The sequence below is a fragment of the Melospiza georgiana genome, chromosome 15 (assembly GCF_028018845.1).
Source record: "Melospiza georgiana isolate bMelGeo1 chromosome 15, bMelGeo1.pri, whole genome shotgun sequence".
NCBI lineage: Eukaryota > Metazoa > Chordata > Aves > Passeriformes > Passerellidae > Melospiza > Melospiza georgiana.
The window spans coordinates 13,718,460-13,745,382 of NC_080444.1; the positions used below are offsets into that span (position 1 = coordinate 13,718,460).

Genomic DNA, 26,923 nt, shown 5'->3' on the forward strand with positions numbered 1-26,923 from the left:
AAGAATACTTGAAAGGAAAATATTATGTCTTTCATAAAATGAGATTAGCACAGCTAATTCTTAATGCCCAAAAGTGAGATTGCCTTGCAAGATGTTAGATGTCAGGCAGTATAATTGCCTCATAACAGAGTTTTGAACAGTAACTTCCCCTAGTTATAGAGAGCCTCCTGAAGGACTCAAACACAGCAGCAGTAATGCCATCTTTTATTAATCTAAAATCATTCACCTAATGTCTGGGGACTGTATTTCAAATAGGAATTGCATTTCAGACTTGGAGGAATAAAATGTACATTTTCATTTTCCTGCACCTCCTCTCATCTCTAAATGTTTGAAGGCAGGAGTTTGAGATGTTAAATAAGGAGGGGGATATGGGTTGGCAGGGAGCTGTGCTGATGGCCACTGGCATCATTTATTATTGCAGTCTGAGCATGGCACCACCTCAGGCACCTGGGCTGGGTCATTTTTGAAATGCACAACGTGGTGCAGCATCACTTGTGTCACAGCTGGAGGTGTTTCTGGGGAGATCTGGGGGTCTGAATATGCACATTTTTTGGTTAATTTGGTTTTGTGATGGTTTGTGCTTGCATCAAGAACTTGTTGTTGACAGCTGGATGGGACAACCCCAGATACAGCTCGAAACCTCAAATGAGTTTTCTCCCAGTATAGTGGCACTGTGAAATTTTTTTGTGTACAGAGCTGTGCTTGACACACTGATTCCTACATATAGCTCTTGATAATTTCCTTTGTGACCTTTCTTCATTAAGTTAAACTCAAACTTTTTCCCATAGCAAAATAAACGTTTGGTTCATCCAACAGTATCAGGTAGACTGTCAGAAGTAAATCTTGGGTAGGTCTTTTAACTGATCTGTTATTAGGTCACAGTTTGGATGAAACTATTTGGGTTTTTCTTTCACCAGGGCTAGAATAGTTATAAGATTATTTAAATGAGCTTTGAAACCTTATAGTTCATCTGGCAAACTGCTGTAGGGGACTAGAAAACATGAAGGGAACAGGCAGAGGAAATTCTGAAAGCAATTAGAGAACCCTTCTGACAGTTCTTTCAGCAGATAAAAAGCCAGCTTCCTGGGAGAAAGGAAAGTGTCTCCTGGCATTGGTTTGTGTCTTATGGACAGTTGTGTCATTAATATGCAAATGTAGAATGTAGAGGAAAGCATGTGTTGAGGCACTTGCAGATTATTCAAAATTTAAATAAAATTACTGGGAGTATGAATAAGATTTTTTTTTTTTTGTCTTTCAAATCTAGCAGTCAAACTTTTTAAAGATGCTTCAGTATTTTGCTTTAAAATCTAACTACTTTAGCCATCAATCCAGTGATCTGAATTTTTCCATATGCATATTCATGCGTGTGTTTACATATTTGTTTGTTTATTGCATCTGGTACTTGGGTAATGCGTAATTTCTATTTCTCCCTTTTGTCTGGGGGCCTCTCATATTACATTTAGATTGTATCCTTTATCATTCCAAATTGACATTTATGCTTTTACTGCTATTGTTTGCCTAGCTGCTCTCTGGTAGGGATCAACAATTTGTTTTCATCTGTGTCACTTGGCTTATCTCGCCGTGCCCAGAGCTGCAGTCACACACGGGGATCGCGTTACGGCTGCCCCCGCCCCAAATCCCGAATCTTAATTGCTTTTCCAGTTCGTTTATAGGAGCACAGAGACAACAGGCTGGGAGAGACCGGCTTTGACAAAAGTAATGTATGCCGGTGCCTATGAATAAATAAATGCCATTTACATAGAGGAATACTGTGGCAGCAGAAGGGGAATCGCAGAATGAAAGCTAATGATGGTTTAAAAACATTATTCCCTTTTCTTAGCAGGGAGCTGAGTGAAGTCCAGAGAGCTGCAGAGCATGGGCTGCTCTACAGGTGCTCTCTCTGTAAACAATAGGTTTTGTTTTAATTTTCTCAGTTGACTGGCTTGAAAACTTCTCAGTATAAATGGGAATTAAACAAGAAATGTTTGAATTTCCAGCGGCCTCAGGAAGCTGTGATGCTCCCTGTGGATTCTTTGCTTTCTAATAATCATTTTAACAGTTTGTGTTCCATTCCTTCCCCCTATTCCTTCCCCTGTTCATCAAAGCTGTGATGTCAAACAGTTTAGGAGGGAAGAAATAGTGGCATAATCTGTGTGGTGACAGGTTTGGAGCTGTAAGCAAAGGGCTGGAGCGAGTCAGTTTGCTGCATGGAGTAATGAATCCCTCTCTGTTGGGAAGAGGAATAACGAGGGCAGCCAGAGCAGGCGTGGAAAGGGGCTCTGCAGCTCCACACCGATCAGTTCAGGTGTGCAAGCTGATAATGGGAACCTAATAAAATAATCAGAGGTAGAAATGAGATCGCTGGGGCACCTGCCTGCTCCCTTTTGCTGTGTGCAACCTGTGACCCACCACAGAGCCTCCCAAAGGTGCCTCAGTGACCCTTCTGTTCTGCTGGGGGTAAATTCCATGCACCACAAGGGCACCGTTTGTCACAAACTCTGATGGTGGCACACTGCCTCCTCAGCAGGGAAACAAGCTGCACCTTGCAGAAGAGCTTGGTGTGGGAGGAAAAAGCTGCTTGCGTTCCTCTATATCCCAGGATAAATGCCAACTGATTAGAAGGTGACAGTCACCAGCCTGGGAGGAAACAGTGCTGATGGATATGTTTAGGAAGGAAGAAATCTCTGTCAAAATTTGAAGGAGTAATTGGAGAAACGTCATAAGGAAGTGCTGTGTGCATTTAAACTGTTTATTGAGTTACTGATGATGGCAGTGAGATATAAATATATATATATATGTGCATGCATATATATATATAAAGACAAACAAAGATAATAATCACCTGCCTGGTTCAGGTCTGCAAGCTCTACCAGTGTGAACATCAAAGCAAGTGAATACATTTGTGTGTTTCTTTCAGCAGTGTGTCTCAGTGGCAGTCTTTCCCACTTCCATCTCCTTCCCTGTTTTTTTTTTTTTTCCTCTTTTCTGATGTAACCATTATTGTTGGTTTTACTTAAAGGAAATAAATACAGTTTTGGGGAGTACATGATGTTTAGAAAGAACATCAGAAAGGAAATAGATTGTCCTTTTTCAAAGGTGTCCTGCTCTGTGGGATGGGAGTGGAGGCTGCTCAGCAGTGTGCCTGTGCAGGCCTGACAGCAGACAGATAATTCAGGGACCACAAATAAATGATAAGCTATTTCTAGCTCTTCCAAATCATGAGATTCTTTTTTCTTTACCACATCCCCCACAGAACTGAGGCAGACAGCGTGCCTGTCTCTTCCAGCCTTCTTAAATGTGAATAAACAATGCCTGTAACACTGTAGCTCTTTAATTTTTGATCTTGAGAAGCTTTATTCTGTTTTTATTGCACTGTCTCCTTGACCAGCAGCTTTGCTTGCAGTGCACTGGGCATGTAATTGCTTGGAGTTAAAAAAATCAGATGTGTAAACTAATAACATTTGGAGAACAAATGTGTTCTAATTGTTTGTGAACTGCTTAGTAGGAGCTTTGTGAATTACCAAGAAATGAGAACAGAAGAGTATTGTCTCTTTCACTGAAAAGTTATGAAGTGTTAGAAAATTGAAGACAATGTATTATTGTTTATCATTTATGACAGAAATTTCAGTACTTAGGCTGTGCCTAAGTGATGCCTTTGTTATTATTTTGCTCTGATGATGCTGCAGTTCATGTGAGCAATATCCAGCAATAACTGCCTTGACTCAGAAGCGAAAAAAAATAATTTATATAATTCACAGTAGCTGGATTGAAGAGGAAGCTGCACCATTTCATAGCAGTTTATGTTCAGGTATAAACTGTGCTTAGAACATGAACACAGGACCCCTGCACTTGGAGATGGAGGTGCCTCATTCCCTTGGACAGCTCAGGGATCCTTTGGGGTGAACCAGAGGGAAAATGGTGTTTCCCTCAGAGTGTCCCAGCCTGGCCTCTGCCCTGGCACTGGATTTTTACCAGGCTGCCCACGTGGGAAAGGCCATGGAGTGGGAGGTGCTGTCAGACACAGCTTCAGGAAATGTGATTGTGTTCACAGGGGTTTCAGGTTGAGGGAAGAGATGAGGATCTGACTCCATGTTTCAGAAGGCTTGATTTATTATTTTATGATATATATTATATTAAAACTATACTAAAAGAATAGAAGAAGGGATTTCATCAGCAGTCTAGCTAGGAATAGAAAAAGAAAGAATGATAACAAAGGTTTGTGGCTTGGACAGAGAGCCTGAGCCAGCTGACTGTGATTGGCCATTAATTAGAAACAACCACATGAGACCAATCCCAGATGCACCTGTTGCCTTCCACAGCAGCAGATAATCATTGTTTACATTGTGTTCCTGAGGCCCTCGGCTTCTCAGGAGGAAAAATCCTAAGGAAAAGATTTTTCAGAAAACGTGTCTGTGGCACTGGGATTGTGCTCTGTGAGGCCCAATTGCAAATGCAGAGCTCTCACAGTTTTGGGGAACGTTTTTTGCTGTGGCCCTGAATCTCAGCAGGGTATATGTGTTAAGGTCCTTGGAAATTCTGTTTCCTGTGCTCCCAGAGAGCCCAGCACAGCTCTGTCTGCAGGGGGGACACTGGCAGTTCCCAGGCTAAATGGTAATTCAGGTTTAAAAGCAGCAGTTGTGTTACACAGACAGTTCTTTGCTTGTGTCTCAGGGCTGAGCAGGAGTGAGGCAGGGGGATGAGGGATAGCACAGATCACCTTCAGTCGCTGTGAGTGAGTAAGGCTGTGCTTCCCAGCTCGGCTCATTTCTGATGTGTGCACAAGGCATGTTCTAAGGGAGCCCCTGGTTGTCTTTCTCTTCTGTAACAGGATGCAGCACTTGATGTCCAGGCATAGCACATACGCTGCATTTTTATTTCCCTCCATTGTTATGAATTGAGAATGTTATCCTGGCATATTCACTGCATTATGCTTTTTTTCTTGGTCTGCTCACAAAAATTCATCCTTCCACACCTTTTTCTTCTTGGTGTTCATTTCAGTAATCAGCATTTAGTAGAAGAATTTTAAGTTGCTTTTGCATTTGTCAACACTGAATTGCATCTTCTGTCCCGCCACCTGTTACAAAGCTCTGCTTCCCTTTGAAGGATTGCCTAGTGCATTGTATTTTAATTATTTTTAAGAAAATGTGGTTGCTTTTAGACTTAGCAAGATTTGTGTCCTTTGTATCTTCTCAGTTTTCAAGACCTTTTGTTAAGAATTCTCTACTAGACTTTTTCCATTCCTTAGACATATTCCATATAAAAATGTTGAATTCACTGCCTGGTTATTATCCTTTTCTTTAACAGCTATGTATTCCTATTGTAAATTCCTGATCTACATGTTTGAATCTAATTTTGTTTGGCATTACAACTCATATATCAGTACAGAAGAGCTCCTTGATCTCCAAAATACCTACTTTTTCATTTTTTATATGCTAATACATGTAATATAACTCTGCCCTGTGATACTGTAGTGGTTTTTAATTAAGCAATCCTTAATTCTTATTCTTTGAGCAGCTTAGCCATCTTGTTCTCAAACTTGTTCAATATTCTTGGTTTTTACATTGTGTAGGCCTTTGACATCCTTCTCAAACTGGCAGTGCTATACCTGCTGTGTTCTCTGCTCAAGCTCAGTTTCTGATGTCTCTTGGGTTTGTCTTTATTTCTGCTACTATTTAAAAAAAAGGTGGATTCAATTAATATGATACCTAATATTTTCTGAAAGTGTTAGCATCTGGTGGCTTTCCTTGTCCCTGTCTATCTGCTAAGGGAGAAGAAACATTTGAACAAGTCGTTGAAGTTAGTGATTGCAGTTGTCACATTCCTTGATCATGGTATTGTTTCCTTATGATTAAATTCATTGACTTGCTCATGCCTGTCAAATATATGAATTTACAAACCCTGTATTTCTTGGCCTTCTGATACGAAACCTAATTTGGCAGCTGGAGTCCCTACTGGATGTATTTTCCACAATATTTAACCTGATTTACTTGTGATGTGGAACAATCTTGTGCTGTTCCTTGCATGTTTGACCTGTCATTTAGAACTGCTGTATCACCAGCACAAACAAAATCTGATATTGACTCTTAGACCATGAAATATTTCTGTTGTTCCAATCTACAATTTCTTCTCCTAATGAAGCAATGGCAGTAACAAACCAGAGAAGAGATTGCATTCTCAGTTTGACACCAGCAGCTGTATCAGACTCTTTGCTTAAGTTTGCATTTTCTTTAACCAGCAAAGACATACCTTGAAATACAGTTAGGTAAATTTAATTATTTTTGCCTGCTTCCTGTAATATTTCAAGATATGTGAAAATGAATCACAATGGGGGTTATCATCTGCTTTCCTAAAATCTATAACGTTTATAATGGGTAGATATTGCTTTATTGCATTACACAATTTCTTACACTCTTTTCACATCATAAGTCCTTTTATTTCTTTCATTTTGACTTGGAAAGCTCTGCCCAGCTTGAATTATTTTATTTAAATCTTAAAGTTTTGCCTTCATCAGAGTTATCATTATTTCTTTGTTCCCATAAAGAAGTTTTGAATTGTTATCAGCTTGATTGACACCACCCATTTTGGGTGACAGATGGGCATGTGCAAACACAGTCCCATCCAGGGAATCCTGTTTGGGATTGGATACAGCTGAAAAAGCAGCAAAACTGCAGGGGCATGAAGCCCTGAGTGCTGCAGGATAGAGATCCCAACCACTCTTTACAGCTGCCATGAACTTAATGTGAAATAATGTTCAGACGTCTTAAAGGAAAAATAGGAGCTCCATATGTGCAGCCTCTATAGGAAGGTAATTTCTGGAGAGAAGAAAGAAGAAGAAATTCATTTTTACCATAGGGAATCTTTTCTGTATAATGACATACAAAAAAAAACCTGCAAGGAATTTTGCAGCCTACAGAGTGGAATTCTCTTTCATGAGAGCACAGGCCCTTGAATGGGGAACTCAGATTGCACACTGAGAAAGGAGGGAGCCAAGCAAGTGTTGTTAATCCTCATCAGAAGCATGCAGCCATGAGCAAGTAAAACACTGAAGGCATATGTGCTATTCATAGTTTGCCCCATTGATGCAGTTTTTGCATTCAGTTCTCAAGAAAATTTATTTTACTATCCAATTAGTTTTTATTTTACTTCTAGTGAATTTTCATAATATTAATTACCAACATAAAAACAAAGATGCAGTGCACTGAAACAAATGGATGCTTTCTTACACTTAGATTAAAACATTACTTTTAATTGTTTACAGTGAAATCTCCTTGCTGTCATGCTGGTCTTAACAGGGTTATAAACTTTTAAGTTCTTAGAAGGAAACACAGAAGTATATTATCTTCTAGCTATGGTGTAATCCACCATTAATTACCCAAATATTGCTGCATTTATACTGTGTCATGTACTTATCAAACATCTACATGACTCCTTAACTATTTCCAAAACAAGAGTCATTATTTACCCACTGTGAAAATAGCCTTGTGTTAGTGGTATTAGAAATCATTAGCTCTATTAAGTCTGTTATCAGCTCTGCTAGCAGCTGGAAATATCCTGCAGCTCAGGAGGGCTCCAAAATGTTCCCCACTCATTATATTCTAGATCACTTTGTTTTCTTGTACACTGGAAACAGATTATAATCACATTCAGCCACGGGCAAAAATAGAAGCTGACAACAGTGGTAGGGAAAAAAAAGATTTATGAAACTTTTCATTGCTTGGGGCACCGTTTTGAACACGATAGCAGTGTTGTCCCTTAGATAGTGAAGAGTTCAGCTATGTCTTTCTATCATCTTGGTGTTCCATGTCTCAAAATGACAATTATCACGCCATAAATACAGCCCAAAGCATTACAGATGTCTGTAAGCAGAATCCATATTAATTGTTAATGCATAAAAAAAGAGATGGCTCAGTTTGTTAGCTTAGGAAATAGGAGTCTGGGTTTTTACAAATATAGAATAGCACATAGAAATATTAATTTTGTCTTGTCATTGGTTGCTTAGAGTAGGGTTGACTCAAAAAAATGGTATCTTGAAGTGTTTGAGGTTCAAAGGATTCCTTTATTAGTCTTTTCTCCTTTGGATGAGGCTGGGCCTCCAAACAGAACATGTTAAGTAGCAGAATTTAAATAATTTCTTTAACATGCCTTAAGATCATGGGTTTGGTTTGTTTTTTTTTTTTTTTTTTCCCTTAACAGAAACACTGCTTGCAAAAACTGTTCCTTCTTGAGAAAGAAATAGAATTTAATTTTGCAGAAGCTATAGTGGTGAAAGAATAAGGATGTCTCCATGCAACTGTCTTTTACAGGTGCACAGCTGTGGACTCCCTATTTTCTAAACCCCCTGAAACAGTATTGGGGTTAAAGAAGGATCTGTCTTAGGAGCTTGCAGTCATGTCTCTGAAGTAGGAAACACGATGGTACTGCTGGGCTGAGGGGAAGGTTTGTGTAACACAAACTGCTCTCATCTAACACTAACCAGAAAGGAATGGATTTGTATCTGTGAGTAATTACAGATATAGATAAGTCTGCAATGTCTGAGCTGGCTCTGTGTGATCTAGGTGTGCCCAAAGTGGGGAGCAGAGCTCACCCTGCTCAATTCTGCATTCCTCCTGCCCATGCACTTCCCTTGTCCTGTCCTTCACTGCTCTCCTGGTTGTTTCCCTCTCTTTTTTATTTTTTACTCTGAATCTTGCCTAATGAAAAATGCAACTGTCTTGGAGCTCTGCACCATTTTATTTCCTTCTTTTCCAGCTCTCCTGGTCTGCCTTCGTGGTTGTGTCCCTTTGTAGCTCCCTCTCAGCTGAGGAAGGTGCAGCCAGTGGATCCTGTACACCCCTCTCCTCTCCCCAGCCACATTGCTGCTAATTCCTCTTCCCTGCCTGTGCTGGTTCTGGGCTGAGAGGGCTCTGCCTGCCCCAACAGCCCAGTCTGGCCTCACCAAGAGCCTCAGGCAGAGGTTTTGCTTCACCTGCTCATCATTTGTTCCCCTTTTTGTGCATCAGAGTGTTGCCCTGTGTGTAGCTGTATGTCCAGATACCTCTGTGTACCTAACACATTTTAATGTGAGATGTATAAATCCCATCACTTCAGAAATGCTATTTTAGCTATGCTCTCCTTTTTGTTGATCACCTGGGGTAAATTAGTGTAGGTCCAAATCAAACTGAAGCTGTAACTCTCCCTGTTGTTCATGTGAAGAGCTGAAATCTGCATCACTTGAGTTTCTGTCTGAGCATCATCTGAAGTATTTATAACCAAGGCTCTAAAAATGTTACAAAGATAGTAGCATGCCATTTCTCTTTATGCAAAACCCACTTTGCTATGACATATCTGGAGCAGAGAAAAGGCTAACATGCTTATTTTGCCAGCTAACCTAAGTGAACAAATAGGTACAGAAAGATTGGAGTGGGAATTGTTATATTTTATGTGATCAATCAGGTTTTGAAGCAGGCTGAGAGTAATTTGGTATTGTGCAGGGATGTCAGAATTCCTGCCAGTTTTGCAAGATGTTTGAATCTTTGCAAGAATGGAAGCAACAATTTTAAGCAGAATTATTTGATTAGGAATCAACCTATTGTTTCTTTCTGCTTTCAGCTGTAAAGATACTTCACAGACATGGGGAAATACAGGAAAGAGAATGGCATTAGGGATGAAAATTACCAATTTTTTATCTAACTAGGAAGCGTGTCCAAAATTAAGATGGAGCATCTGATTTGTGTTTCCATGTTACAAAAAAAAATTATAGACCTTGATGGTACTTGAAAAAATTCCTCAAACATCTAGAACAAGGCGTGCCTAGTGAGTGGGGATTTCATATCTGTAGCAGATGCTACAGAAATGTTTGGGGGTTTTTTTGGCTGTGGACATATTTTAAGGATACTACCTTTAAAAAACACAGATCACTGTGTATTTCAGCAATGGAATCATAAGAGGTCCTTTATGTTTCTGTGGGTGAGAGCTGGTTTATCAGTGTTTTTTTGTTTGACTGAGTGTTTAAGGTGGATGATCTTGGAGGATGGATTTTAAGAGGTGAGGAGCCAAGGGGTAAATCTCCTGAACTATTGATAGCAGGACAGGGAAAGAATTAAAAAAACACAAAAGAAAAGTATGGGACAAAACCACAACCTTAAAAAAACCCACAATCCTAGAAGTAATAGGTATGAGTAGTAGAGGGGTGAGAAGGAAAGGAGCAAAGGTATTTCATGAAGAGTTTTCAGACCCCCTTAGAGTTCTGGCCCTGCTCCAGCCTGTTGTTCCTTTGCATATGATGCTTCAGCTTTATAAAATACATCACACCAAAGTGCTGTGTCTTCCCTTTCTCACTCCCTTTCCTTCTCTTCTCCATGTTTGAAAGACTTTGTGTGTCTCTAACAAGATGCAGTTCCTTTTTTAGCACAGCTCAGAGGTGGAATTTCCCTTCCTGCCCTGGGGGGTTGTTGCCCACTGTGCAGATGGACATTGCTCATGTTCAGCACATCCTGCACGTTGCTGCCCTGCTGGGGAAGCCCCAGGATGTGCTGACCCAGTGCCCCTTTGGGCTCTGCAGCTTTGCTGTTTGATGAGCAGGGGGTGACTCAGTGACCCCAACACCATCCTCTCCACTGGACTCTGTGCTCAGCTGCTGGCTCATTGGGTACAAAGAACAACTTTCCTTGAGCTTGAAGTTAATTTCTTTGTAGTCTGGAGCATGAGCACAAATGGCTGAGGCAGCTTCCATGTCGTGTGGTGGCTCCAAAGCACAATGAAGTCACCTCAGCCCTGTGCCAGGAGCAGGGGGAGTGTGGCTGGCACCAGCCCCATGCTGCTACCCAGAGTGCTCCACCTTGCTCTTCACATCAGCCTGTCTTTGTCACTTGCTCCTAAATTTGACTCAGAGGCTGCTTTAGCAGCAGGTTCCCTCTGTTCATAGGGTATTTTGCTGCCAAAACATACTTTTAATGAGAAGACCAGCTGTTCTCCCTCAGGACCGAGCTTCCACTTGCTCCTTAGTTTGCTTCTTAATTGTCTTATCACTGATGAATAATTTAATAATTTCTCTTCAGTATTTCATAAATTTAGAGTCTCAGTTAATAAAAATATAATGTACAGCAACAGAGAGTTGGTTCTCTTCCCTTCCAGTCGTGGCACAGCTTGTCATATTTCCATGAGCAGTGTCAAACAATATGCAGCTAAATTGAAATAGTGAAACCAGATCAAGATGTCTATCAGCATCCTACACTGATGTGCAGTTTGGGGTTTATTCCAGACTATTTTATGATGCAGAAAATCTGCATAGATCAGTCTTCAAGCTTTAAGGATGACTGGCTTGCATGCCCTGTAGAGAGTAGTTTTTGCTCTTGTATCTCTCTTAAAATATACTCATTTCAAGCTAACTTGACATTAGCTTGAAAATCTAAACCTGCCCCATGGGTGGGACTTGTGTTATGTATCAAATAGAAAAATCTCTGATCAGCTGTGGGATGTTGGTTAGGGGGTTTTTGTTCCTCTTTTTTAACAGGTGTAAGAGGTCTGGCAGAACAATACTGCATTTCTAGATCTTCATCCAGTGGAGAAGCTTCCTCATCTGTTTCTGCTTACTGAGAGGTGTAATTGAAATATTCTGTTTAAAAAAAAAAAACAAAAACAAAAAATACAAACACCCAAACCAAAGCTGTTTGAAACAATAGTTAAACGTGGGACACTTTTTATTAGCACCCACTGGAATTAATTTTCATGTGTTTTAGTTTATTGTGACTGGAGAAACATGTCGGATGTTGAAGGCCTGTTGGAAGAAGATCTGGGTGAAACTGGTGGACCAGGGTTTGGTCACACAATTCCCTGTGATTTCTCTGCTCTCTGTTTCAGGAAAATTCCAATAACATCCTTTCCTTACTGGGTTTGTTTGTGGAGCATGTGAAAAGAACACACAGCAGATCCTGTAGAGAACACGAGGTGTTATCACTATTGTTACATTCTGGTTGTTGGTATTGATCATTTCCATGTGTGTGTCGTTGACTGCAATCACTTTTGGGAGATAAAAACTCCACAGTCAAGGTTGCCACAGTACAACATGGTTTGGTTTAAGATCCCTTTCTCTACCATGTTTAACTGCCCAGTTTAATGTCTCCTCTTCCCTCCCATGTTTCTGAATATTTCTTTCAGGTGCATTCATTTGAAATGAAATCTTTTCTATATGGGCATCATATTTTTTTAGAACTGTATAAGAAAACCCTATTTTTAAAGAATTATGTTAAAAATTGATACTTCTTCCTGATCCATGTCCATGTAGCCATATTCTGATAGCCTTCTGAAAGTGCAGTTTGTTATTGAAATGAGTTCCTCCATTAGTGAAATTGTCTGAGTTGATAAATGAGTGTGAATTAAAATCTTTCACACATAACAGATGAAAAAAATTACTAAAAATGAATGGATATCTTAAAATATTATTTTAAAATTTGTGAGGTAACTTCTGTTGGTGCGGAGTTACAGCTACCCAACAGCAATAATTTATTCAGATACATTTATTTTTTTAAGTAATTTGATTTTCATTCATTCCATGATAAGCATAGACACCTAGTAAGTATCCCACTACCTAAAACCATAGATATCTGTAATTTACTGGTAAAAACATAACAAAAACAACTTTTACTATCAACTCTACACATGTTTAGGGGAAAAGAAGTCCTCTGTGCTTTGGAATTTCTTAAGCTTGACAACACATCTGTTCCTAAATGTTCCTCTGACATTGTGGTTCATAGAAGGTCTGTGAAGAAAGGTCTTGATGTATTAAGCATGTCTCTGTGGAAGATTTAACACAGAGTTTTCTTGCATATTCATTTAGAAATAGGAAGATTGTGTGCTATCATTCTGTATCCTAGTTGTGATATCAAATTAAAATAATGTTATTGGATTTTTCAAATATAGAATTGCAATTTAATATCTGCTGTGTTAGAAGTGTTGACAAATTAATGCAAATGGGCTCATTCTTCTAGTGGGTTCCTGAGAGGTGGAAACAACAATGGCTCTCTGAGACTCTTCAAAACTTGTGGAGGGGGAGATTCTTGTTCCAGGTCTGTCAGACTAAATCTGATCCAAATTTACTGCCCACACTGTCCAGACATTATCTGGAACAGACCAGGGTGTCAGTGAGCTTCTGCTCTCATCTGCTGATAGCTCCTTGCTGATCTGCCTGTGGCCTATGCATGTATCACATTTAATTTCATTTCTCTGTGGGAGAAGCTTCTGTAGGAAGCTCTTTGGACACCTTTGTTTTGTGTCTTTGTCCCCTCTCCTTTTCTGACTTTTCTTGCCCTATATCTCAAAGAAGTCAAATTGTCCGAGTAGTTGCAGAATGCTCTTCTTTCCTCCTCTGCCATGATTTCACAAGCCAACGTCAATGTCAAAAACTTTTCTTCCTGGTTGGTGGGTTTGCTGAAATTCATCTATCATATTATGGTTTTACCTGTCCTGAGCCTTTTCTGTCCAAGGGATTCCAGCAATCCACACTTAGGGTAAAGCAGAGATTTTGTTTGTTTCACACCATTAGAAGAAGCTGCTAGCAATTTTTGCAGTCACAGAGGTTTTACCCAAATTGATATCTGGATTTTTAACTACTCTCTAGTCTCCCATGTCTTTAGTTGGATAAAATATTGTGGTCATCCTCTTTTCCCATTTTATAAATTCTTCTTTAGTTGTCACTGTCATGATTATCAATACAGCATGGCACTTGAGAGGTGCATGGCACTTGTGGGCTGTTTCCTTTCGGCTGTGCTACAGAGTGGATGTTTTTTTCACTTTCTTTTCACAGTGTTAAACACCACGTAGTTCTGTGGCAGCCTCAGACATTCTGAAGGAAGAAACAGTATATAATGCAATTATGGTAGCTGCTTTTTCCACCTTGAGTAGGAAGTGGAATCTGTTTCCTCCTTTCTCAGTTAATACCATATTTCTGTGGCTTTGACTTTGCATTGCTGGGCTCAGAAAAATAAAGCCATGGCCTTGAGATGAGCCAGGCCTGTGGAGCTGTGCTGGGGTGAGGAGCTGGGGTGAGGCTGTGCTGTCAGAAATGAGTTCAGGGCAGTGATGGACAGGGCTGTGCTGATCCCTCTCCCCTCCACACTGGGAGCAAGCAGCATTGCTGAAAGGCATTTCAGGTCCCTGCCTCCTGTTTGTTCTGGTAATGTGGGAGCACTCCAGTGGCTGGTGCCTGCCAGGATGATCACACAGCCTCTCTAGGCTGGGAATTGGATTGCCTTCCCATGCTGGAGAGGGGAGAGCAGGGCAGATCCGGAGTGGCAGCCCAGAGCACACTGCACTGCATTCTGCTGTGGGACAGCCTGGGGAGCTGGGCAGGGGTGGCACCAGCAGCACAGCCCAGGAGGTGGGAAGTGATGGTGTTTCCTGTTTCACTATTTTGTAAGCAATTGATGGGCCTTATTTAATTTTTTTAAAAAATGGAAAAGATCCATAGCCTGTCAATGCAGGACAGCTCCCAGCCAGGGAATAATGTGCTCTGACTCCATGATTCAGCAGGCTGAACAGTTGCTTTATTAATATTACTATTAATATAATATATTATTATTAATATATATACACTATACTATAACTACACTATATTACATTAAGTTCTATTACATACCAATACTAAACTATACTACTAAGGTACTAGAGAAAAACCTGTGACCCCTTACCAGGCAGTCACAACACATCTTTGACCTAACTGGTCAATCAGTCCAAACAACCATCAGCAGTGTCTAATTAACAATCTCCATAACACATTCCACATGTGCCAAACAGGAGCAGCAAGTATAGATAAGATTTGTTTTCTCTCTCTGAGCTTTCTCACTGCCTTCCCCAGGAAAAGTCCTGGGAGAGAGAATTATGTGTCCCTCGGTTCCAAGAGTATGTGAGTACCACAACAGCCCTGTTCTTCTCTTCCAGCTCCCTTAATAGAGAATTGCATAGAGGTTCAATGTCTTGGTAAGGATTGAGTCTCTGCAAGATGTTAGTAATGCTATTTAGAGAAGACAACACTTGATTTTTCTACCCAAAGTTTTCAGTGGGCTGTTTCCTTTCTGCTGTGCTGCAGAGTGAGTTTCTAGCTTGCAGGAGATTTTTCCATGGTAAATGCAGTGGTAGGGAAGTATTTGCTGCAGTGCTCCTGAGAGAATTGCTGGCTATCACAAGCTCCATGGGTGCCTCATCTGAGTGATAAATTGTGTGAGGCCTTTCATACAGCACTTCACCATTAATTACAAATTAATTTACTCTACAATAAAACACTTTTCTGTATTTTATTCATTAACCCATGGTTTCACCTGAGTAACAGAATCTTGTTGTAGCTGAAGATAATATCTCTGATACCTTGAAAAGTCAGGAAACTTAAACACGACTTCTTATCTGAACAGTTTGTTACTTTCCTTCTTTAGTCCAATAACAACCAATAAAGAATTCAAATGAAATCTCACTGCCTGTGAAAGAAATGCCAGTCATGTAGTATTGCAGCTTGCAGTACCCTGGAGGCAGACAAATCCTTGTTTCTGTCTTGTACTTCCTTGTATCTTGCCTGCTTTTAAAAAGAGAAATAACCCATTGAAAAGCCTGATCCAGGGCAATGTGTACATTGCATTGTATTTGCTTTTCTTTACTCTAGAATTATGCAACATTCCTCTTACTTTTTCCATATATTCCACACAAATTATTTTTACCTGTTGTACATGTTGAGAAACAGATGGTCCAGGTAGTAAATAACTGGCTTCCCAGGAGCTATGAAATTGAATTCTCCCAGGTAGCTACTCCAGGAACCCTCTATTTGCTGGTATATGTCAGTGAGCCTTCATGTTAATGATGCTTATATATCAGTATTTATTTCCATCAGTTGATTATCAGTTGGTTCAACCCTAAAAGTAAAACTGTTTTTAATTAATATTTTCATGCTTTTTGAGGGCCAAAGGGGTTATATTGTAAATAATTTGGGGAAAAAAATGGTTAAACCCTGAAAACCCATTGAAGAACATTGTTGCAAGATGGAACTTGCTGGGTTTTTTTCCTTTTAGACAACAAAAATATTATATTTTTGTTGATCCTGCTGTTGAACTGAAAAAAAAAATCTAGATTGGTGTGCACTGTGCATTATGGTGAATTGTCCTAAGGCAGTAGTATAAGATGGAATAAGAAAAAAAATTCAGAAGTTGAAAAATTTAGTGCTGCTGGGAAGAGATAATACTGCTTGAGAAACAGAGGAATTACGTGCTGCTGAAAGCCTGGTTCAATATATTTCGTTTCAGTCGTAGTTCAGCTGCCAAACTTCTCAGTGGTGCAACTTGACCTTACAGATTCTTCAAACAGCAGAAAGATTCCAAATCATTTCTCTGCTGATAGACCATTCCTTCTCTCAAAGAGCTGCAGCACCTAGAAGCTGATTTATTAAAAAGCTGTTTCCTAGTAGATCTTCTTTCTGGCATAATTACTTTAGAAATTTATTTTGAGAGACTCGTTCTGGTGTAAATTTTTTAGGAGATTGGGTTTAACAAAAAAAGAGTGTTTTGGACGCTGTGTAATACCTTCTGTGACACTTCTGAAATAATCAAGGTCGTGCATTGCATTAAACCACCTGTGGCTGGCGTTTCTTTTGCCCCTTGGAAACCAAGAGAGTTCCAGCTCAGTGGGTGATGCAAGATCCTCAGTGCTGCTGTAACAGCTTCAGGGATGACTTTCTATTGCACCAGACCAGGACTCACAATTAATTGGAAATTATGGCACAGTTACTCTTATGTCACCATGACAATTTTCAGGGTCCTCCATAGGCCAGTCAGAGAAGCAGCAGCTTTCAGGCCATAATTCTATCAGGAAAATGTCACCAGGTTCCACTGCTGGCCTGAACATTTCTGCTCGGAAATTTCTGTCTGTTGCTCAGAAAAATCTGTGTCTTCATTTTCACTTTGGTGTGATTCCCAGTGCTTCAAATTGTTTGAGCTCAGGCAAGAATTTGTCTGAGTCTTTAGACAGGGTTCAGCTCTTTCCCATTCTGCAGAGCCAAGCCTAGAGAACAACATTTACCTTTCTGCACTAGAATGTTCCATAGTAAAGAAGACAGTAATAATGAGCTTCATTGCTTAGAAACAGAACTGCCTGCTTTTCTTTTTAGTTCTTCTTACTTCAGTGCCTTCTTCAAACAATAGTGTGAATAGTGCTCATGTACCTGAGCTGAAGATAAATACATCCTTAAACTCTCTGAAATATGTTTCATATTTATATCAGTATTTGGAAACTAAATTAAAAGATAGATTGAAAAAGATATGGGATGATTCTTTTTCAATTAGAAAGAAGAAAACTCCAACTTCTCTTTCAAAATTTGAAATAGTGTGCCTACCTTTCCATATATGTATAACATACACACATATACATATGTAAAGTACCACAGGACAGAGTCTGCATAAACATTATTATTGAAGAGATGTCATTTGCCACTGACCAGACATTATTTCATGCAGCCCATGTACCTCAGGCAGTGTGATAATGAATATTTAAGTGATGTATTTCAACAAATGTAATTAGTACATGGTGTCTCAGGGAATACTGTTCTTTAGAGCAGTGAGTTTGGACCTTTTTGCAGGTGACCCTCACTTGAGAGAAGTGGTTGTGGGACTGTAATCCCTTAGGTTTGACTCCTGCTGAAGAGTCCAGCTTTGCTTTTGCTTGTATGACTGTGCACTGGATATTGTGGGCAAGAAATTGAGTATTTTTACTTTGTTTGGTTTTTTTTCATTGGTTTGGGGTTTTTGTGTTTGTTTCTGTTTATTTTTTTTTTGTCAGAGCAACATTTAATTTTGTGCTGTAATATTGTGCTGGGGCCATGGCTGCAATGCACTGGCAGACACTGATAAGTGACTTACTGTTTCATATCACACATTTACTGAATTTTCAGTTTGAAATGTACAGTCTGGGATGACAGCCAGTCATTCAACCTATTCTTGCCTCAAAGAGTGTAAAAAAAACCAGGCACACAAAAGAAGGAACACCTGGCAAATGTCTTGGGTTTCAAACAACAAGAGAGAGAGGTAATGGTATCCATGGTTAGGAGTGAGATAACTTTCTTCTGTACACCATGTGTTGAGAACATTTTCAAAACATTGAGATGCCATTTAGCTATGGCCTAGCACGGAACAATGCAGAGAATGAAGCAAACAAACAGGAGAACTGGAGCAGAGACAGCACAAAGCCCAGCCTGCCATGCTGGGCAGGAGCCCTGGTGCCACCCTGCCAAGGTGCCCAAGGATGGGGCTGGGCACAGCAGCTCCTGTGGCACTGCCACCCTGCTGCTCTCCCTGACTCAGAGCGATGGGAGCTGCCTTGGCAGATGGGTTTGGCTTGGCCCTGTGGTTCTGTGAAACAGCCCTTACTCACTGGGGTGCCAGAGGTGGTTTCCTTGGGAAAACAGAGCGGCAGAGGGGTTTGAATAAAGAGCCAGCAGTGCTGCAGACAAGGTTTCTAATGCTGCCTGACAAGGGTTGTCTGTGGGCTTTTTAATGATTTTCTTTCAATTCATCAGCTACAGTTCTGGGTTTTGGTTTTTTGGTTGTTTTTTTTTGTTTGTTTGTTTTTATTTTTGTTTTTTTGTTCAGTATTTGCATTGTTTAAAGCATAAGGAAATAGCTGGGTCATTGTTCATTTCAGAAAAATAATGCATGTTTGGGTTTTTCCTTTTAGTTCTTTTGTGAAAAGGAAGGATGAGGAGGTGTAATGGCTCTTTAGCATTTAATAATGTCACAGAGGATAGTTCAGCACATTCCCACCTCATTTGTGAGGTGGGAATCAACTTGTTCTCCTCAGATCATTGTGTCACTTGGATTTACTGCATGAGTTGAGTGCACCAAAGCCTGGGAAGAGCTATGAAAAACTATTTGATCCAGCAGATCGGAATTTTCTTTTGTATTCTAGTCAGCATTTGGATTGTAAAAAGCCCAGCAGTGATGTTTGGGAGCGTGTGCTCAGGAGCTCTCAGCCATCACTGGTGTACCTGTAACTTTGGGACATCCAGGGGCTCTCTGTGACCCCTGGGGCTGCCAGGCTGTGCCACAATAGCACTGCTATTGAATGTTTCACCAGATAAAAGAATGAACTGAGCAAATTTCTGGGGTTTTATTTTTTTTGTTTGTTTTTTTTTTGTTTTGTTTTGTTTGGTTGGGGTTTTTTTTTTGGTTTTTTTTTTAGTATTCTTGTTCCGATTAAACCCTACTAAGTCAATTGGGTAGCTTATGACTGCTTCAAAGCTACCCAGATCAGACTTTGTATTCTCAGATTACTTAATTACAACACAATTTACCCTCACTCAACTTCTAATTTGCAATGAGTGTTGCTGATATTCTTGACTGCAGTAAGATCTCTTGAAGAATGACATGTTGATTATGTGGACACCAGGCCGTGATTTTTTGGAAATGCTCAGCACAATCAATGTGTACTAAAATTGATTGGAATTAGATATGTTGTCTGTTTGTGAATTTAAATGAGAAATTTGAAAATATTTAAAAGCCTAAGTGTGGAGAGTACCAGTATTTCAGATTTCCAGGTCTTTGATTTTCACTATGGTTTTAAAAGACTTTTCCTTAAATTCTAAATGTTTGAGCTTGTGTAGTGTATCCTGGTGAAATGACTAATTCCACTAATAAATGAGAAAAGGCATAATTTCCTCAGTATTGTCCCCCAGACCAATACTGGCTACTGCTATACCAAAAATAAAATCCATTTCCTGATATAAAAAGCCAGATGTACTCCATCAAAACAATCATTGTGTCTAAGCTTCCAAATCAAATGCAATTTCCAGGGGCCAGAGTGTGTCATGCCATGGGATCCATGGGGCCAATCCCTCTGGATCCTTTATTATGGGACAAGTGATTTCCTCCCCTGGACTTGAGAGCTCAGCAGATTTGCAGGTACTGCTGGTGAAGTTTTAATTTAGGCAAAGATGCTCTCAGAGAAGCGCTCACATGTTCAGATATGAATCCAGTTTTATATCCCTGGCAAGTTGAACAGTGTTGTCTCCTGCTTTTGATTCATTTGAACAGGTTTATGAAGAGGCAGCACATTAAGCTTTTATCCCTCTCATATATACACAAGTGTGTGCATGTCCCTAGTTAGTACTTTTTATATATATAAGCTTTTATACATTTTAATAGAAGCTATATAATATTTATATGATGTTAATATTGGTGTTTGTTTATTTTTCTATATTAAATGCTACATTTGTCTTGCACCAGGTTTCAGAGTTTTTGCAGCTGCAGTGTGTGTTCAGTTACCTCTGCAAAGCTCATTTTGCAAAGTATCCTACATTTACTGTGTGGGAGCTGAATCTTGAGGCAGATTAAATAATCTGTGGTAATTTGATTTCAGCTCTTTTATAGTCTTACGGAAATGCTGTTCATTCTCATTGATGTGCACTTGGCTCACTTTTAAGAGCAGCCTCCATGGTATTGTGGTGACAAGATTCAGAGTCTTTATTTAACTGGTGCTACTGTGGCTCTCAGAGCAAAACTGTTTTGTTTATGTGGGAATGACTTTTTTTGTACTTATCCTTGAGAAGGAAAATCTGCATCTAAAGTAAGTTGAGAAAACATGATGCACATGAATCTTTTGAAGCAACTATTAACACAAGGGCACATATTTGTATTTTATCACTCATAAATATTCACTTATTGAAATCCAAGCATGCTTTGTTTAAAGTCAGAACACAGACTAGGAGAGTAATTCCACTTAAGCTTCTGTGCATGTGGATATTGTCCAAACATATTTTCTTCCTGCTGTGTCTTGCTCTGCATGCTGTTGTGGAATGGCACAGGACCCAGTACAGATTACTGATTTGATGTTCTTGGAGGTCCAAATGGGGATTTTAAACATCAAACTTTATTGGCTAAACAGTCTTTTTTATGCTTAGATAAGACATAGCCAAGGATAGTGAGGAGAGCTGCACATATGATGGCCTTAAAATTTAGGATGTGTTCATAAAAGGTGACTTTGTATTTCAAGCAGCTGACATTCCCACAGGGCGCACGTTCTGGCAACAGACATTCCAAAAAGATAAAGAAACTGCTGTGTAGATTTAAGGCAACATGGGGAGGATGCAGAATTTATTATAATTCATTTTTTAAAGTTTCTTATCAGAGGAGAAGTTATACTTGCCTTGTGCAAGCCCCAGGACACCTGGCTCCGTTCCTCAGCAGCCTGTGCTTCCCTCAGACATGCTGCACATGAGCAGCCTCTCTCCAAACCTGCTGCTGTCTGCTCCCTGGCTGTGCTGTTGTTAGGAGAGGCTCTTTGCCTGCCTCTCCCTGCCCTGGCAGAGCAGTGCCAGCACACAGCTGCCCCTGGGCTGCTGTAGAACCCTGGGCCAGGCTGGGAAATGTTCTGAGATCCTCGAGTCTGACCCTTAGCCCAGCCCTGGCAGGTCACCCCAACCATGTCCCCAAGTGCTGCTGCAGCTCAGGGCTCCATGCCAATGCCAATGAAATATCCTCCTGCTGCTCTGTGGTTTGAGGTTGGGGTGTCATTTTGTGTCTATTTTATTTGGGTTTTTTTCTTTAATAAATATTGGCCTTCATTAACTTACAGTAATTACTCAGTTCAGCAGCTTTTCTAGACTTCTTTGTTTCATGTGACAAAGATCAGTCTTGCTGCAAATGATGTTTTGTGATGTTTTCTTTTTATTATTTGATTCATTAAGTACAATGAAGTACTTTGCTTCAGTTTCTAAAAACAAACATGCATCATTAGAATTATCATTTCTCTAGTATTACTGATTAATGTTCACTAGAAAACAACTTGATACAATGTCTAAAGCATACAGTTCATTATAGTGTTTGTTTTCTTTATTCTCTTTTACTGTTTTTCTGTTTTTATTAGACATAAATTATTGTAATGTGTGGAATTGCACATGAACTTATTTACCAGTCTACATTTATGTTTAGAAAAGTGACAATGTTAGAATGACACCTGCTTATCAGATTTTCTTTTCATGTGCTGTTATTTTAATACATTTGCCTTAATGATTAGAAAAAAATATTTTTCATTATCAGTGCAAGCATATCAGTACTCAAAGAATGAGAAAATTTTATATCCTTCTTTATCCCTAAAAATATCATCTGTCATTTTTGAATGAAAGAGTCTGAAAGAATTGCATAATTTCCAGATCTTGCTGTGTGTTTGTGATATTACTAAATAGAAAAATACAGGCCAAATCCTGATCACATGGAATAACATGAAAGATACCATCACTGCCTTGCTGCTCTCCTTTCATATTTGGAGTTTAATCTTCTTGTGCTGGCACAAATCCTGTTCATTTGAAGCTGATTGGTAAAATACAGTGAATGAAAGAAGATTGATTTCTCTGATTAAGTTTTATAGGGGCCTACAGACCATATTCTCAAAGGCTATTTTTAATCCATTAAAGCTCATCTGCTCCAAGTCCCTGATAGAAACAGAGGGGGTAAATTTCCTCCCTGGTAGATGTAGGGAATGGTCCAGCTAGGCTGCTGTCCTGGCTGCTCCACTGAGGACACTTTCTCCAGGGAGAATCCATGAAGAAGTATTTTAAAATTTAAATAGAGTCCTTGTCAACATGCCAGCTGTGCAGGCTGGAAGCACTGTTTTGTGTTCATCTCCAATAATGACTGCTCTGATTTGCCCACCCTTTGATGCCCACAGGTCCGAGAGGCCCAGTCTCTTTTCCCAGGCAGCGGCCCCTTGAAAATGCCGAGGAGAGCGGTGCTACCACACACATTTGTGATTTGTTTCTCTTTTTCTGTTTTAGGCCCTTCAAACCATCACAGCCAATCGACGCTGAGGCCGCCTCTCCCTCCTCCTCACAACCATTCCCTGTCCCATCACCATTCCTCCGCCAACTCCCTCAACAGGAACTCGCTCACCAACCGCCGCAACCAGATCCACGCGCCCGCGCCGGCGCCCAACGACCTGGCCACCACCCCCGAGTCCGTGCAGCTCCAGGACAGCTGGGTGCTCAACAGCAACGTGCCCCTCGAGACCAGGTGGGTGCTCGGGCCATGCACTTTCTCTGAACACGCTCCCTTCACCCAGGGTTTTTCTCCTGGGAAGCTGAAAGGCAGAGAGAGAGGCCTTAGAGAAAAGGAAAACAATTCTTCTCTCATTTGCTTCTCCTGTGTTGTGCTCCTGTGGAATGTGTTTGGGGATTGTTTACCCACAGGTGATTGTTTCATTGGACTCTGGTGTGAGTTGTTTTGACTCATTGGCCAATCAGGGCCAAGCTGTGTCAGGACTCTGGAAAGAGCCACGAGTTTTCCTTATTATCTTTTTAGCACTCAGTATCTTTTCTGTATTCTTTAGTATAGTGTTGTAGTATATTATAGTATTCTACATAGTATTGTATAGTATTCAGTATTCTTTAGTACAGTATTCTTCAATATAATATATTATAATAATGTAATAAATTAGCCTTCTGACACCATGGAGCATCATTCTTCCCTGCCACAGGGCTCACCATGCATTGACATTAGGTGGTGGGGATGGACACCCTGGAGGATGCCACTGGTGGTCCTCCAAAGCACACAGAGAGCAGACTTGGTTTGCTGGGAGTTGTTTTTGGTGTCCTCTGTGTCAGAGGTGGTTTTTCTGACACAGCATGGGGAGTGAGTGGCATTAGAACAGCCAGCAGCCCCAATCTGCTTTGCACTGGAAGGTGCACAGTGAATATCACTGCTCACATCCCATTTTAAAGCCTTTTATTGACTTGGACCTTCCTTGCATATACAACTCATGCTATTAATACAGCGTATTTATATCACAGGCTCAGGGACAACTTAGAATTCATATTGGCTGTGCTGCTGAAAAATTATACATTTTGCGTTTCCTGAAGCAACAAACAGAGGCTCACTTGACATTATGCATTTTGGGAGACTTTGAGAAACAATCCAAGATTCATGACTGACAGTACTATAATTTTAATTTATACCTCATCCAGCATGCAAGTTCATTTTAATCTCTTCTGTACATGTTAACAGCTTGATGCCTGTGGGGCAAACAGCAGCATATAAATGAAGAGGTGCAGCACTTAGGCCTGACAGAGAAATAAATAAATAAATGCCTGACATGCTGCTGGTCTAAATATTCTGGTTTGTTGTCATTTGGGGTATGGAATGTCAAACATATTTAACTTGCACTTTAAATAGCAGAGTTGGCAGAGCTGATCTCTCAGAATTTAAAATTAGCCATTGTGGTGCTGAATAAAGTGCTTGGAAGAGCAGGGTGGTGTTGCTTGCCCAGAGAGTGGCAAACACAGGAGCCAGGTGGAGGAGCTGGGCTGCTGGGAGCGCTGGCTCCTGCCAGGGTTTCAGCTGCTTGGTTGCACAACAGCTTCTGGGATGTTGTGTTTGGTTTGCAGCCTCCCAGGGCTTTCGTGGGGCTCTGCTGGGTCACACCCCAAGGAAGGAGACCCCAACATCTGGGGGAGTTACACCCCCAGCCCAGCCCCTCCAACGCTTGATTAAAGACTGCTCCTCTGGTTTGGAGCTCTGGGAGGAGCTGGGGCTGGGGCTGACAACACCAAGGCTGGTGTTACTCCGGGGTTAATCAGTGGTGGGTCACAGCTCCATGGGGAGGAAATGAGCCTGGAAGGGGCAGGGAGTCTGTGCTGGGCTGGGGCGTGCACAGGGCACACCTCACTTTGTCCTGCTCCCCTAAAATGGAAACACGGGTGCCATGAAGAAGTGGAAAGCAAATTCACGTTATCCAGAGCTGAGATGGCCAAAAAAGGAAGGGAAGGGTATTCTTGCTTACTGAAGGTTTGGAGCTAACTTTGGCCAAATTAAAAAAAAAAAATTTAAAAAAAATCCCCAAAACCCCTTAACTCTAAACTGCTGCTTCTGTGAGAACCTCTGCTACTTTCTAGAACCAATTTGGACATCCTGAATTTGTTATTTATTGGTAAGAATTACAAGGTAGAAGTGTTGGTCCTTTTCAGCCAGATTAGTTCTTGCAGTGTGGTTCATTGCCCAGTGTTAGTACCTGCTTTTAATTCTGGTGTAGAGTGGCCATGTGCTGTGCCTGGTCTGCCTCTTCCTGCATGAAATTGTTCTTGGGTACAACAATGCATTAAATATATCATTTCTGAAGGCTCAAGACTGTCCCAATTTACCAATCACTTTGCCTGGAGGGAGTTCCTTGGTATACTCACAAAAGGATTCTTTGCCATCATCCTGAGCCACAGCAGTGGGCATTTGTTTGGCTGGGATTTTTTACTGTCTGATTTTGTACCTATTCCCAGCCAGAGGTGACTGTGAATGCCTTTACTGACTTTGGTTCTTCTCTTTTTTTCTTATCCTGCAGCCTCTGGGAGTGTGTTTGTACATGACAAAGGTTACTTTGTGAATACTGTTATTTTTGGAGCTTGCAGGATGCCCGACAGTTAATTGGAGCTTTTTGGAAGACAGGTTTGTCACAGGCAAGCATTAAGCTATTAGAAAATGTCCTGGCAGAATTGCCATCTTCCAAAACTATTCCAGAGCTGCTTCAGGATCGATTTTAGTTCTTCTCTGAAATTACACACCTGACAGGGCTTGATGACAAGTTTCATCACAAGAATATTAACTCAAAAATGACTGAAACTGATGCTTGTGAAATCATTGAGACTTTCAGAATTAGCCTGTAATTCTTCCCCCTTAAAACTGGTGTTTCATCTGCATTGACACCAATAGCCACAAAAAGGTATATTTTTGGTAACTTTTTACTGCAGCATTTACTTTAAAGCTTTACCTTGTTGCAGAACACTGACCCCTCTCATGCTACCCTTCACAGTGCATGACTCTAGTTTTTTTATCTTGTTATCTGTTTATTAATCTCAGTATAGGAGCGCTCAGGAGGCAAAGCCAGCACTGAGAGCACCTGCTTTATCAAGAGAGGGTTTCATAACTCTCAGTTTTCATCTTTCAGTTGCCTTCAGTAGATTCTGCTCTCTACTGACAATGATGTGCAAGTGGTCACGTTGGTGATTATGAAACAAAAGGTGGCACCTGAGCTGTCTGAAGGGAATGCTTTGTGTCAGCACTACAAAACTCAGATCACAATTTAGATTCCAGATGTCTCTTTATCTAACAGTACCAAGTGCTGAAACCATTGAATAATACAACACACGTCTTCATGTTGTTTTTTTTTCTTTTTTTTTTTCTGGTAAGAATATTTTAACCTTCCCTTTGTTCCTTTGCTGTCTTAGGCAGTTTGGGCTAAATTCAGACTGTTTGGAGACATCACATTTTCCAAATATATCCTTTATCTCTTGTTTCAATATTGATTGGAGGATGCTAATCACATTTGGTTTATTTTCTTTGTGATGTAAAGGAAGCTTTTACTGCTTGCACATGTTTTTATGTGGCCTTTTCAGGCAACTGTGCTCAAATCTTTGTGGATCCTTTGTGGTGCTGTATTTGTTACATAATTCCATTTATCCGTATTGCTGTAGCTCATTGCTTCTAGTGGAGTTCTGAGTTTGCAACATGCCTGTGCAGAGTTCCTAATTGCACTTATTTAGAGTTGTAGAATGATTTGGGTAAGAAAGAGCTTAAGGATCACCATGGGCAAGGAACCTTCCACTAGTTCAGGCTCCTCAAAGCCCTGGCTGACCTGGCCTGGAACATTCCCAGTGATGTGTGCTTGATTTTGGGGTGGTTGTTCCTGGTTCAGGTAAACAAACAGGGGCTGTGCCTTCCCTTCCCTGCTTTATGGCTGCATCAGGCTCCCAGGCTGGCTGCATAATCACTCTGTTTTCTTTGAAATAAGGGCCTGTAATGGAAGGGTTGAAATATCTCTAAGTAAGGACACAGTAATGCATGGCTGTAGCATTTTTATGGTGCTATTTTTATGGTTCATTTCTGCAGTATTTAGCTGCTTTACCTTTAGGCTCAGAGCTGCTGTTTAATGCTCTTTAACTTTT

At 40.5% G+C, this 26,923-nt stretch overlaps 1 protein-coding gene across 16 annotated transcripts in view; it reads left to right on the plus strand.

The window, feature by feature from the left end:
- TENM2 (teneurin transmembrane protein 2) overlaps positions 1-26,923 on the plus strand; it is a 617,488-nt gene that overhangs the window by 415,882 nt on the left and 174,683 nt on the right. For all 16 annotated transcript variants that reach the window (XM_058034869.1, XM_058034857.1, XM_058034859.1 and 13 more), the window contains one exon: positions 22,775-23,009. In XM_058034869.1, the coding sequence (XP_057890852.1) occupies positions 22,775-23,009 (235 nt within the window). The remainder of the gene's footprint in view (positions 1-22,774; positions 23,010-26,923) is intronic.